The sequence below is a fragment of the Rhododendron vialii genome, chromosome 9a (assembly GCF_030253575.1).
Source record: "Rhododendron vialii isolate Sample 1 chromosome 9a, ASM3025357v1".
In the NCBI taxonomy this organism is placed as follows: Eukaryota; Viridiplantae; Streptophyta; class Magnoliopsida; order Ericales; family Ericaceae; genus Rhododendron; species Rhododendron vialii.
The window spans coordinates 8,995,609-9,010,690 of NC_080565.1; the positions used below are offsets into that span (position 1 = coordinate 8,995,609).

The following is a 15,082-nucleotide window of genomic DNA, read 5'->3' on the forward strand; positions in this document are numbered from 1 at the left end:
ACTGAGTGATAATTCAAGGGTGTCCGAAACATTAAAGCCTATTATAAACAAAAATTCTAACAGTAGACGATTTGTCATCGCTTTATTTATTCAAATCCTTCTGTAACCCAAACTCCAGACCACAGAACACCATCAATGGCCATGGCTATCGGTCGTGAAACCCATCACCACCACGCAACCATTGACGCACCTCCCTAATGAAATCATCTTCGACATTCTCTCGAGACTTCCCGTCATGTCTCTTTTGCGATTCGGGTCAGTTTGCAAATCATGGCTTTCTTTGATTTCAAATTCCCAATTTGTTAAAACCCATCTCAGTAAAACATCTTATAAGGGTGGTGGTGGTGATGATGATGGTGATGGTGATGGTGATGATTATACCCGCCACATACTTGTTTTGAATAGTTACAATAGTCATACTGGACTGAAGACAACATCTTATACTGGACTGAAGACATGTTCACTAGAAACGCTAGACTCTGTATTGGAGTATCAACTATGGGAGAATGTGGTTGACCTCAACTATCCATTTGATGACTTTAATCAGTTTGTTGTTATTGTGGGTTCCTGTAATGGGTTGATGTGTGTTGCTTCTAATACGAGGGCTTTATATCTATTGAACCCATCTACTAAGAAATCTAAGAGATTGCCAGATTCGGGAGTTAAGAGGGGGTGGCATCCTCAAGATGCATATGGGTTTGGTTTTGATGAGTCTAATGATGACTACAAAGTGGTGCTGATATTATATGATAGAGGTGGTGGGTTTTCAGCTGACAGCAACGTGATGGTTTATACGTTAAGGACAGACTCATGGAGAAAGATTGGAGGCCTTTCTTGTGGTATTCCTTTTGGCGTTTTAGGGAAATTTTTGAATGGGTCGATCCATTGGGTTGTTTGTGACAAAAGTGGTTCAAGCTGCTCTTATGTCATTGTTTCTATTGATTTGGAAAAAGAGGCCTATGGTGAGGTTTTGCCGCCTACTTATGGTGATGGTTTTTTCAATTTGGAATTGTATGTTTTAAAAGGAAGCCTTGGTGTGTTGTGTAGATGTCGAGAAAATTATACTGATGTTTGGATAATAAAGGAGTATGGGAAGATAGATCCTTGGACCAAGTTGTTCACACTCCAGGAGGTAGCTGAACCACGGTTTGGTCAATTCTCAACAACAGTGTGCACTTCAAATAATGGCGAACTTTTGATATTATACAGACTGAGGTTTAGTATATACAGTCCAAAAAATGGTACTTTTAGGAATCCGATATTTCATAACGTGGACCCCTGGCCCTGTCTACAAATGTGTACCTATGTTGAGAGCTTAGTCTCACCCAATGCTGACAATTTGGTTCAAAGGCAACACCAATAACAACTCATGAAGAGAGGTACATACTAGTTCACATAGCTTTTGATTTTTCCTTTCATGCCTTGTTTATTGCACCAACTAGGTGTCTGTAAATTGAAGTGATATATGCTCAATTTTGATACTTCTGTAACAAAATGTTAACCATACTTCATGAAATATTTTTTATTGTGGGACAATGGGAGAATGAAACTAACCTATGGGATGAATACATGAGGCTGGTTTTCAACACTTGTTACAAGAGTTTGGTAGATGTGTGCATGCAAGCATCATTACCTAATTATAACTCCACCAAAAAAGTTTCCCACTGATTAGAGGACTAAGAAATGAACAGTTATTCCATACCGCAAAGACCAATGCACCAAACCCCAAAGAGTTGGTCTGATGGTGAAGGTATGAGATTTAGGGGTTTTCTCTCTCGTAGTCTTAGGTTCAAAAGTACTCAGGAGCGATCAACTCTTTAGGGCTAGTCCATAGGGCCCCCTTGCTAGTGGGTAGTGAGATTGGTCCCACATAGACTAGTCAAGATCTGTGTAAGTTGGTCTGACACCCTGAGTTATTAAAAAGGGAATGGATAATTGTCTCATTATTAATAGCATCAACCCGAGTCAACCTTTTTGTCTAGCGTTTCGAAATTTAGGTAGGAACATTGAAGGAGAGACACTTGAACTCAATTTGTAAGATTGTTCTGTGTCTACGTTTGTGAGTCTAAATCTTGCTCTATTGTCTTGCTCAATATCTTGCTTGATGACTTCTTAGGGCCTTTACTTTTTTATGTTGCCCCTTCTTTTGTTTAAGATTCTTGTATGTCTTTCATGCCGAATATGCAAGAGTGCAGAATCGAAGGAACTTAGTTTACGAAGCAGGAGCGGGGGAGCGAGACAAATGTGAAGAAATCTAAAGTTGGTCCTAGTATGCATGTCAATTAGTAATTTGTGTAGGGTAAACTATAGTTAACCCCCTCTAACTAAGCCTCGCGTGCACTTTGCCCCCTCTAACTTTTTTTTTTGGCATTCAACTCCCTCTAACTAACTGAAATTCAAACGGTCATAATTTCAAATGGTCATAACTTCTTCGTCCAAAATCAAAAACATGCAAATTATATATCAATTTCGAGGTCTTGAAGTCAGCTTTCTAATGACACCAAAATCACATCACGATTCAAAGCACACAGAAAGTTATGATCAATACGGTCTTTCTGTCTACTAGCCCTTACTCTTTTGATCATAACTTTTTGTGTGCTGAATCATGATGTGATTTTGGTGTCATTAGAAAGCTGACTTCAAGACCTCGAAATTGATATATAATTTGCATGTTTTCGATTTTGGACGAAGAAGTTATGACCATTTGAAATTATGACCGTTTGAATTTCAGTTAGTTAGAGGGGGTTGAGTGCCAAAAAAAAAAAGTTAGAGGGGGCAAAGTGCACGCGAGGCTTAGTTAGAGGGGGTTAACTATAGTTTACCCATTTGTGTAAATAGAAAATATTTTTTCTTTTAGTTAATGTAACTAAATACAGTTTGTATGGTATACTTGAGCAAATTAGAGTCAATATTTTTCTAGTATTTTATCGTTACTCTATATTTTCTTTTCAGATTATATGCTTGAAAACTTCTATTTTCTATAAAGAGTGTACTCCTTTCTTGATGGGTGGAAAGTTCCTTGGAGATTCTAACTTGGGAGTGAGGGAGCGAGGTTTCAGGTTGGGCCACTTTGACATCAGGGCCTTGCTACTAAGCCAAAGACAACTTGAAAATTATACTTTTAAAAGTCACCCTCTTAAAGGATACTAGATGCTTCGTTCGCTCTGATGATAATAATAATGTGGAATAATACCCCAAGCGTAGGGTTTAACACGTCGTTTGAAGCATAATAAACCGGAAATCCGGGATCGTACCCAAGGGAATAATTATATGGCTTGCTCGGATTTGAAGATGGAAGTACGGGTTTTCGGCTTTAAGACAGCCAACTTTGTTTTACTTTAACGGTGGAAATAAAAGGGCTAAGTTAAAGCGAATTAACTAAGGAAAAGATAGGCTAGGTCTAGGAATTATTAACACCCAAGACCCGAGCTAAATCACACTCGTCACCCAATTACACAATTTAAGATACTCGGTTAAAGTTCTCAAATCGGAAAATAAAATAATTTGAGAATCAAGCTAGCTCTAGAATTCATTTGGCAAATTCCTCGTGCGAAAGAGCTCTAAGCATCATGTGTGGTGGGTAGGCGAAGCTCCCACCTACACATGATCAAAGAGGTTAACACCTCGGTGATTTGACAAACAAACCCGAACCCCACATCAATTTTCAAATCAAAGTTTAAAGCTTTATTGGGTGCAAAATGCAATTTTCGCCCGAGCCATAAGATGCTAATCACCCCATGACCTAACCTTGGAAACTACTCACTCATATTTAGAGAGATAAAAGCAAGCAAAAATCTACTTGACATAATTGAAATAACAAGACTAGAAGAAAATTAGAGATTAAGATAGATCGGGAGAAGATAAACAACTTTAATAAAGGCAACAATAACAAAAGGTAACAACTAAGGGCAGAAATTGAAATATTCAAAACTGAAAAATGAAGAACAACAAGAACACTCAAAAACAATTTGAATCTAGATCTAGATCTAAAATTAGGTAAGCAAATCTAAGTCTACACTATCTACTTACTTCTTGTACAAAACAATGAAATAAGCTTTTATACTTCTAAGATCCGCGCCTGGAATATTCCCTAGATGCTCTGAAAATCCCGTGCTAAGCCCCTCGGCATCGATGGCAACGGCCTTAGAAAGCTCTGCTATGGGGCTCGGCATCGATGTAAAGCATTTCATCCCATCGATGCCGAGATCAATAAGAGACTGGACCACTAAGGGGCTCGGCATCGATGTAACAAATGGCATCCCATCGATGCCAAGCTCAATAGCTCAAAGTTCTGCCTTGGCTGCCTTCCTCTTGCTCGGGCAATGACAGGTTCTGCTCGGGCAAATCATCTTCTGCCTTGGCCATCCAGCTTCTGCTCAGGCAATGACAGGTTCTGCTCGGGCAAATCTCCACAGCATCTTATTTTCATTCTCTAAACTTAAGTAAAGATGGCATTTTAAACCTTTCTTTTACCTTTTCTTTACTTTAATTTATTTAATGAAAATAAGGAAGTACCCCCCATTTGGAAACAATGGCATTACCAGAATTTTGAGATTTCAATCCAATCAAAATGTTGACCCCCAGCTTTTAGTGTAAAATAGAAAACAGCACACTTTTCTATCGAATAAATGGCTCAAAACATGACCTTAATCTTTGAATAAAACTTTGCAATTTTGAAGTTGCTCTTAGAAAAATTCAAGGATCAATTACCGCCATTTTTTATCTCGAAAATCGATATTTTTTCGAAAAGTGATTTTTCCATACTTAGCCAGATTTTCAGGGGCCGACATGGTCTTCATTGGTTCCTCGGGTACTTGGACGCACTCGGGCCATGGATGATGTCAAAATATGCCTTATTCACACGATTTACCTGAAAGCACTAAAAACATACCTTACGAGTAAACGCAATTAAGAAGCAACTAATTAAGCGATGAAATTAACTAAAACTAGATACTAGCGCACCCTGCATTGCATTAACGGGTGCTTATCACTAGAGTCTACTGAATTTCTATCTCGTTATATACAATAGTAGTGTGAGAACTAGAGAGACAATAAATGTTGATGTGATAATTTGTTTGACCAGAAGCATGTTCTCTTGGTTTCGTGTGTGTGTGTGTGTGTTTTTATATTTTGATAGCAATTTCCCCTCCTTATTCTGTTGTGTGTGAGTAGGGGTGCTAACGAGCCGAGCTTTGTAGTATTTGATCTCGGCTCATTTACTAAACAAGCTTGAAACCCGAGCTCGAGCCAAGCTCATTTCTAAATGAGAAGAGCCCAGTTTATTTACTAAACGAGCCTATACAAAAGGCTAATAACTTTTTAGCCGAGCTGAATTTTGGAGTGTTGAGCTCGGGTCGTTTACTAAACGAGCCTAAAACTCGAGCTCATGCCCTTCTCGATTTTTGAACGAGCCGAGCCTTGAGCTACTCGCAAGCAACTCGGTTCGTTTGCAACTCTATGTGTATGTCGTCCGAGGATGAAGTGGAAGGCAGAGTTTTCAGTATAAGAAGTGCCAAGGATGGCATTATTCCAGTAAGCAATAGAAAGGATGGCAAACGTCGTCTCCTCATTTAGTCTCATGTAGATGTTCTTCCTTTGATGTGGGAAAAAAACCCTATAATGAACCTAAGAAGACCAATGGTATAGAAACTCAATTGATCAAAAGGGGGTGTTTGTGGATTTTTTTTTTTTGTTGAAACCTATGGTGTGGGTGTTTCTCTGGATTCAATCATCGGGGGCAATGTCTAGAATTGACACTCCATTTTCCTTGGACTGCATGAGAGAAAGGTTGATGGTGGTATAGATCTAGTTGATTAGGATGCATGTCAGGTATGCATTGTTTTGCCTTTATTATCTATACAAAGAAAGCGTTCAACTTGGGAGTAGTTTATGCAGTTTAACCACGAAGGTGGTAATCGAGATGGCCAAGGAGCTGCGGTAAAATTCCCTCCGTCCCACACATTCTTCTTGGGTTCAAATCTTGCTTGCAAGTATTAGGGTTCTTGAACTAGACGCTTTGTGGAGGGCCCTTGGTTCATACCTTCGTGGGGCTATGGTGACAGAACTGTTCTCCCTTGGGCAGTGGTTATCTCGCAAGAGCTTCTTTTGGTGGCGACTCTAATCGGGACATATAGCCACAGTTGAATATTCCATAGTGGGTGGAACCCCGTTAGTCACGCCCAGAGGGAAGCTACACTGGTCGCCCCTTCCCCATGAAAAGAGTTTAGTTTGATATTATTTCATGTACGCTCATATTGGTTGGACAAGAATTAAACGGAGCTTCTCCAACCATATGGAAGTTTCAGTATGTTGAACACAGCTTAGAGATCCAGGCATCTAAATTGTTTATGATCCTCATTTCAGGCAATGGGAACTTTAACTTATCTGTTTGTTTCCGATTAGTTGGAAAATTTATTGATCTCCTTTATTTGTGACATCAGATTTTATGAATCTAAACGCGTACCTGAAATATGAAGTTGATATACCCATATTTCCTTGTTGTCATGAATGCACGTTAAAATTTCTTATAAATATGATTGAATCAACTTGCTTTTCATGTCTGTTTTGATTTGGATATGCCTTTCATATTACTCCTATGTTATATTCTTGTGTTCAAAGTAGGAGTGAAAATACCGCATTTTCCTTGAATTGTGATGTAATTCGGCTGAATTCTAGGATATTTCTCCAAAAACTAAGTGCTTGTTTGTAGGGAGAATTTTCCTCAAGTCCACTGTACTACTTTCCAAACCCCATAAGTCCACTTCTAAATTCTATAACCCCCTAAGTCCACTAACCTATTAGTAAGGATATAATAACCCTGATTGGTCTAATACACCCCTGTTTTAAAAAAAAAAATTGCCCCATTTTTTCATCAGTTCAAAAACATCCAGTTCAAAATTCTCCATATCCCAAAAAAACTCCCTTTTCAGAAGGAACGATACTGGATGATTCCTGAAAAATTCTCCCAGCCTTAGACGGTTCGTGAAGAGTAGTGCATGGCTGTCGGCCTTCTTCGTTCACCAACGGTCTCGCTTCTCCGTTCGTCGCCGTTTGTCGCCCTAGTTTCAGTCGGACCTTCTTCGTAGTTCGTCTCCGTTCGTTGCCCGTTCTTCACCCGTTTTATTCTGGTGCCAGTGGTCGTTCTTCACCCATTCATTGGACCTTAACGGTATAGATTCTCCTTTTCCGATTTCGTTTGATTCATCTCCGTCATTCTGCATCCTCGTCGCCGTCGAAACCCTTTGGTTCATCCCCATTGCCGTCAATCTCTTCCGTTTGCTACGATGCATTCGGTATGTTTCTTAGAAAACTAAAAGTGAACTATGGGTATATATGGTTATATTTATTTGCTAGGTTGGTGTTTGGTAAAGTTAGGGATTCGATTGATAGTATATATATGGTTATATTAATGACGGTTATATATGGTTATATCAATCTTGGATCTAGTATGGTATGGTTGAATTGAGTTAGGGATTCGATTGATAGTATATATATGGTTATATCAATGATGTTTTGACTTTTGATATGCTGAGCAGCATAGATTTGCATTGGACTGCTGTTTGCACTTGTACTGCAGTTTGACTGTTTATTCTAGCTTAGTTGTTTTGGCTTCCAAGAGATGTTCATATTTTAAACTGATGTTGTTTAGTCCATTTGGTTGCGGAAAATGGTGGATTTGTCTTTGTTGTTCTCTGGTACTTTCAGTTGATTGATTGTTTTGTGGTTCATGCTTTAGCTCAATTGATTTTCTTTGGTGTCTGATTCTGCGTATGGGTTTGTAAGTTTGTTTTGACTCATTCTTCTCCGTTCGTCGCCCTAATTTCAGGGTCCCAAAATTAGACTTCGCTGACCGACTTTGCCATCAGATCCTACGACGCAATCGATGCACTAGGTATGTTTCCCTTCGTATATATGGTTATATGAATGGTTTGGGTAATTTAAGTTCTGGTTTTGTATATATATTGTTATACCATAAATTAGATTTCTTTTGGTTCAGAGTTTGATGATCTCTTTTGAGGGTTTTTTGTACAGAGCATCATTTGGAAATTTTATGAATGGTTTATGTGTATGTTTATGTGTATGTTTGAGCAGTCCAGCATATATGGTTATATATCTGGTTTGGCTAAGTTAATGATTAATGGTGATACACTGCGGAATAAAGTTGGCTTGCAGTTGAGACGAGAGCTCTCAATCTGTCAATTCATGATTTATCAATAAACTCTCCCTTCGTTTTCCATTGTTCTTAGTTCTTGTGCAATCTATACCACCAATCCTATCAAATGGTTAATGGTTACATGTTTGTGTTTTCCTTTTCGTATATATGGTTATATAACTGGTCTGGCTATGTTAGTTTAGTATTTTAATTGCGAGTATATATGGTTATATCAATTTCTGAGCAGTCCAGTTTATGATTCTCTTCGTATATATGGTTATATAATTGGTTTGGCCAAGTTATCAATTGAGGTGGAGTGTACTTATAAGTTTTTTCCCAACTTAGGAGATAAATCGGAATTTCCCTCCATTATCTCTCCATAAAATTGCTATCATGTCCCCTCCAAATGTCATGTTTAAATCCCCCTAGTATTTTGAAAAAACTCTTGTTTTAAACCTAAAACAAATGAAATAAGGCCTTGTTCTCTCACAGAGCCATAATGCAAGTGCATATTTTTGTAAGCTTTTGTGGAAGTATACGTTATACAATTGAACGCTTACTGATGGATGTTCAGTTTTTTGTTATCTGAGCAATCCAGTTTATGTTTCTTTTCGTATATATGGTTATATAATTGGTTTGGCCAAGCTATGTTAGGGTTTTGATTGCGAGTATATATGGTTGTATCAATATTGCCTATATATTCGGATCAACTAGGCCGCTGCGCGGACCATTTCAATAATCTAATTTAATTCGTTTTATAGATATAACCCACTTTAACGAAAATATGGTTATATAAATCTTGGTTATATTCCGATTTTGTTATAGTTTGTGAATGTAAACTGTGTGTGATCCTACGTCACAATTGATACACTAGGTATGATTCTCCTCGTATATATGATTATATGAATGGTTTGGCTAGGTTAAGTTAGGGTTTTGATTGCGAGTAGATATAGTTATATCAAACTCTGGTCATTATATATTCTACTTTATTGAATTGGTCTGCGCAGCGGCCTTATTGACTTATTATTTGTGCAATTGTTCAAGGGGTGAAAAGTATTAAGTTACCTGTGAAGTTGACTGTGAAGAAGGCGACGGCGACAAAGGGAAAGAAGTTACGAGATCTCCTCTTCTTTTTTTTTTTCTTTTTTGTTAGAATTAGAAAGGACAGAATCTCGTGTACAACGTTATAAGGTTATGTGTTTATTTTTTGTCACACATATTACGTTTTTTTGTGTGTATTTATTTATGTGGCAAAGTAATACATATAAGGTTCTTTGTTTGTTTTTGCATTATAAACATATATAAGATTATTTATATGTTCTTACATTGTAATAAAAAAGATTTCAGAAGCTCATACATATACGGTCATCAGAAGCAAGTCAATGAGGCCGCTGCGCGGACCAATTCAATAAAGTAGAACATATAACGTTATATGTGAGTTTCTGTGCTATGAAACTCTAAAAAAATAGAACATATAACATTATATGAAAGCTGCTGACTTGTGTACCTCCCAACAAAAAAAGAACATACATTGTTACTCGAAGCAAGCCATTGAGGCCGCTGCGTGGACCAATTCAATAAAGTAAAAATATAATGTTATATGGGAGTTTTTGTGCAACGAAACTCCAAAAAAAATATAGAACATATACCATTTTATGTTAATATATGTGCGTTCAGATGTAAACTTGAAATGTTATATGTTCTTGTATTATAGTAAAAAAAGATTTCAGAAACTCATATATACCCATATATGTCTCATGACAGCAGCTCATATATAACGTTATAAGAGACAGAAGCTTATATAACGTTATATATGAAGAACAAGACTCTATGGTAGAAGGGGGACGATCGACGGCGGGAGGAACGATCGGCGGGGTGTGTGTGTGTGTGTGTGTGTGTGTGTGTGTGAGAGAGAGAGAGAGAGAGAGAGAGAGAGAGAGAGAGAGAGAGAGTGTGTGTGTGTGTGTGTGTGAGATTGAAACCCTAACTGAAGGGTATTTTAGTCCTGATCTAATTCTAAGTGAATTGGACTTAAGACCTTACCAAAACCTAATTAATGGACTAGAACGAGTATATAACATTATATACTGTTATATTTGATCTTCTGTCATGTGTGAATAAGTATAGAACGTTAAATGAGAGCTAATGTATGAGTATATAACGTAAAATGTAAATATCTAATGTTAAATGTGAACTGATGCAAATTCCAACGTAACTGCTGCCGTGATTGGCGTGATTTCAAAAGTAGAAGGGATAATGGGCTAAACGGATGGGATTTGAATAGAAGGATAATTCTGTCAGGCACTATTTCCCTTTTTAAATGTAGTGGACTTTAGGCCTTACCAAATACATATTAGTGGACTTAGTGGGTTAGAAACTTGATCAGTGGACCTAGTGGGTTACAAACATGTTATAGTGGACTTCCCACCAATTTTTTATTGTTTGTAGTGTATTTGCTGTATATGTATTAGATGTGGCAATTTGGGTCCACCTAAATGGTTCCGCCCAAACCTGCTCACTTAAAACCCAACCCAACCCAACCCACCCATATTGTATAATGGGTTGATATGGGTTGAACCCATATTAATCCATATTTATATGGGTTTAGGTGGATTGAAAATGGGTTCAATATGGGTTGAGCTTAAAAAGACCCACACCAAGAAATCCCAAAGATCTTGCAGACTAGTTGTAACGACCCGGATTTTTGATCCAATTTTTTTTTCTAAATATAATATTATTAGGATTATTTTCCTCAGCAATTCTTTTTTTTAATACAATTATGCATGCAATATATACATGCATTCTTTTTAAAATTTTCCTACGCACACATGCATGCATGCACACTCCTTCTCCTCCCTCACCTCAAACTCCTTCCGTCTCTCCGTCTCCTACTCAGTCTCTACTTCCTCCTTAACCCTAAAATCAAGCCCAATTCATCAATTCCAAATCTCATGAACCCAACCCCATTAAATTCACTCTTATCCTCTTTCACCAAAATTCTTCTATAAATACCCCACCCCTTTGACCCATGAAAATACCACAATATTTTCCACACTCCACCGACCAGAAAAGAAGAGAAAAACAGAAGAAATCCAAGCTCCAATCAATGGAGTTCTAGAGAGAAAAAGAAAGAGAGAAAAGTGGGTTTTATAGCTACGCCCAACCGAAACTCAATTCAATCATCCCGATCACCTCTTACAACCCAGAGCGTCCCCAAACAAGTCTCAATCCGATCCCAAAGTCTCTCGATCAAAGAACCCGAAGTCTTCTTCCTCAAAATTCAAGATTCGTTTTTAAATCAATTCGATCCGATTTAAGGTATTATAATCCATTCCAACCTCTTCTCCAAGTATATTAAGTGTTTATATGCTTAACTTAACCCTATGTCCCGAACGAAAAAAATATAGTTCAATGCGCGTTTTCTGCAGTATTCACCAATGTGATATTATTTTTGAGCCTGACACTTTATTTGTAATTATTTACAAAGAAGATGACCCTTATGATATTTGTTTTACAATCTTTCTGATATTAATATTATGAAAAACTACTGACTTGATATTATTTTCTTACAATATAATATCCTCTTAGTATAAAACGTATTAATTATATCATTTTAATTTATCTGGTAGATTGAATTGATTAATAAAAGTTTTTAAATTAATAATACTCCTATTTATTAATTTTATGTAACGCCCCGAATTTTTGGGAACGTTAAATGGACAATTTCATTTCAAAATAAAATGGAGTCTGGCTCAATATTACAACATAACTCTCATAAAGAGTGTTCTTAATCAACAACAGGAGAGGTAAACTAAGGTTCCTATCTACTACTCCGCTTCCTCCTCCAATCTGGCCAGCTTCTCGACTCTAAGGGCCTCCAAGGCGTAGAGTTCATCCTGTTCATCTATAAGGTCTGACACATTATACCAGCGTCGCCACCAATATAATATGTCAGGGTCACCAAAGGTAACACCGTGAGCTTACAAAAGCTCAATAGAATATCCAAACCCACTAACCCTTAACTTAGAAACAATAGATCATAAAATCAACAGAGTACAAGCAGGTTTAACAAAAACGATTAACGATAGCACATCCATATTCACTATTCAAGTATCGTTGGTGTCCATGTTTTTCTGTGTTTCTCCTACGCGACTCATCGTAGACTGTGTCGCCATTTTCACTTTTCATAACCAAATCAACATTTTCAAAATCCATTTTTAACATACCCAACCTCGGTTCCGCCGTTCCGGGTTCCCGAGTATCCTCACAATGGTTCCGCTGCATCGGGTTCCCATTGGCACACAAAACTTGCATTGGCTCCTCTCCACGGATAACCAAGCCATTTCTCACCATGGTTCCGCCGCTCCGGGTTCCCATGGGAACGCACACAACCTCACAATGGTTCCGCTGATCTGGATCTCCATTGGAACACACACACACATTCCCACAATGGGCAAGTCCAGCCACATTGCGATTTCAAAACACACCTTGTTATTAACACACCATAGGTGTCATGTTTCTATCTTCCTCGATTTTCGTGTCACGTTTTCATGTATAGACTCCGCGGTAGGACTTATCACAAAAGTAAACATAAATCATTCATTAAAATCTTGAAACTAAACTAGCAAGATCATCCAATTCTATATTAATAATCATGCTCATAACCATCTCAAATATCAAACACGAATACTTCTAATCAAACGATAAAGTCTTGACTTTTGAAAATCGTTCTTTCTTTCTTTTTGGAAAGTTCTAAACAAAATATGCTTTTCCGGAAAATAAAGTCGATATGTTTAACGTCTAAGAGAACGTTTATGTATACTTAGAGATAGGAGTTAAGATTATCCTACGTTATACATAGAGATAGTGAGCAAGATTAATCTACCTTGATCCGAAACTAGTCGGGGTCGAATAAGCTAGTTGGAAGATTTCTACGGGCGGTGAAATTCGCAAATCTGAACCAAACTTTGGAAGGCAGTAACTCGGTCAATATTTGGTCGAATATGATCGTTTTTGGGTTGAAATTGAAGCTCTCGAAGTGCTCTACAACTTTCGTGAAGGAAGTTGATCCTAGAAACTACTTTAGGTAGGAGAAAAATGGTGATAAAGGAAGAGACAGTACGCTGTTTGGAAATGGAAATCCGAGATTTTTACTGAATTTCGGATGCCAATATCTTTGTCATTTCTTCACTGATTGGGGTGGTTCTTGGGTCTAACTTGAAGGTTTCGAAGTGCTCTACAACTTTCCCGAAGAGAGTTGGTTCTAAAAACTACTTTAAGTAGGCGAAAAATAAAGATTTGTGAAGGGCAGTAAGCTGTCTGGAAAATGGAAATGGCAAATGAGTGAAGGTGTGAGTTGAATGGAAGGCATGGGGTGCTATTTATAGCCAACATTTGAGCTCCTCCTCCCTCCTCTATGGCCGCCCCCCCCTCCCCCCTCTCTCCTTTCTCCCATGGATTTACTCCATTGAGTGGTCATTTTAAGCCTTCAACCAAAATTCTAGCCTTCCTTTACTAGTCATTTCCATTCTAGGCCAAATCTAGGTTATCATGAAGGGTTTTAAGGCTTGTCAAATCCTAGAATGAGGTTGCATGTAAGAAAGAACATAATTATGGGCTAGCTTTGTACTTTGGAAGATTAGAATGGGTTGGCATGTAGTAAATAGGCTTAGGGCTATTAAAGTTGCTTGTGTAAGTGTCCAAAACACAATCACACACTCCACCTCCCTCTCCCATTCGGCATCTCTCTCTCTCTCTCTCTCTCTCTCTCTCTCTCTCTCTCTCTCTCTCTCTCTCTCTCTCTTGTTCTATGTATAGACATATATAGGTATATAAGTACATGTATATATTCATCTAGAAAAGTAAAACTTAAGATAGTTAGGCTTAAGGTTAGGACATAGGTGTGCATGCATGCATGGCTAGTCTTGCTTCTTTTGGAAGCAAAATGATGGGATTCTTTGTATGACTTGTCTTATCATGCTTATTGGCAAGTCAAAGGTCTAATATCCAAGGATAAAAATTCCCCTAACAATTATGGTCCAAGGTGTAAAGGAATATTGGTCATAATTAGGGTTTGAAATGACTAAACATAGGAATAAAATGATTACTCCTATGGTCTAATGGTTCAATAGGGTTCGGAGGGTTTCATAAGGCTCAAAGACGGTCAAAAAGGTCCATTTAGGGTTAGGGAATTGTAACTAGGTGAATCGGTGGTCCGGTTCCTCCAACTAATCGGTTGAGAGCTAACTCTAATTGCCACGTAGAACTCTTAGTCAAGAAGAATATTTTTAAGGACTTAAATCTAATTATGACGGATTATAGAAATTAAAAACAAATATTAAAAGCAAATCCAAGTAATAAAAATAAAATTCAAAATTTTTTTTTAACAAAATTTTTATTTACTGAAAATCAGGGTCGTTACATTTTAGATGTTTCGAAACAACTTTGCGACATTCCAAACCTTATTTTTGATACCCAAACTATTTTTCCTAGACTTTTCACATCTCAAGGATCATAACTTGTTAAGATCATATTTTTTTAATTTAATTATCTATTTATTAAATTAGTTATTAGTTATCTATCAAAGTTTACAAACGAAAAATCTTGCGATCTTCCAAACAACATTTTAACACCCAAACTAATTTTTTCTGGACTCCTTGCATCTCAAAGATAATATCTTGTTAAATTAATATTTTTTTATTTAATTTACCATTTATTGTTATTTCTATAGCGTTTCCAATCAAAAATTCCTTACGACCTTATAAACCATATTATTAATGCCCGGGTAGTTTTATTTAGACTCCTTAAATCCTGAAGAAGAAAATTGTTAATCTCAACATATTTTATTTATTACATTATTTATTATCTATTTACTTCACTTTCGGCCACTTTATTTAACGTCTTTATTTAAATTAATTCCGCGATGCTCCG

General features: G+C 37.3%; 1 protein-coding gene across 7 annotated transcripts in view; it reads left to right on the forward strand.

The window, feature by feature from the left end:
* Nucleotides 1–98: 98 nt before the first annotated feature.
* Nucleotides 99–15,082, forward strand: part of LOC131300406 (F-box/kelch-repeat protein At3g23880-like) — a 37,506-nt gene continuing 22,522 nt past the window's right edge. For 2 of the 7 annotated variants that reach the window (XM_058326222.1, XM_058326220.1), the window contains exon 1: nucleotides 99–1,379. In XM_058326222.1, coding sequence (XP_058182205.1) covers nucleotides 236–1,363 — 1,128 coding nt within the window. In that variant the 5' untranslated portion in view covers nucleotides 99–235 and the 3' untranslated portion in view covers nucleotides 1,364–1,379. The remainder of the gene's footprint in view (nucleotides 1,380–15,082) is intronic. The other 5 variants (XR_009190945.1, XM_058326226.1, XM_058326223.1 and 2 more) reach the window with 5 other exon arrangements.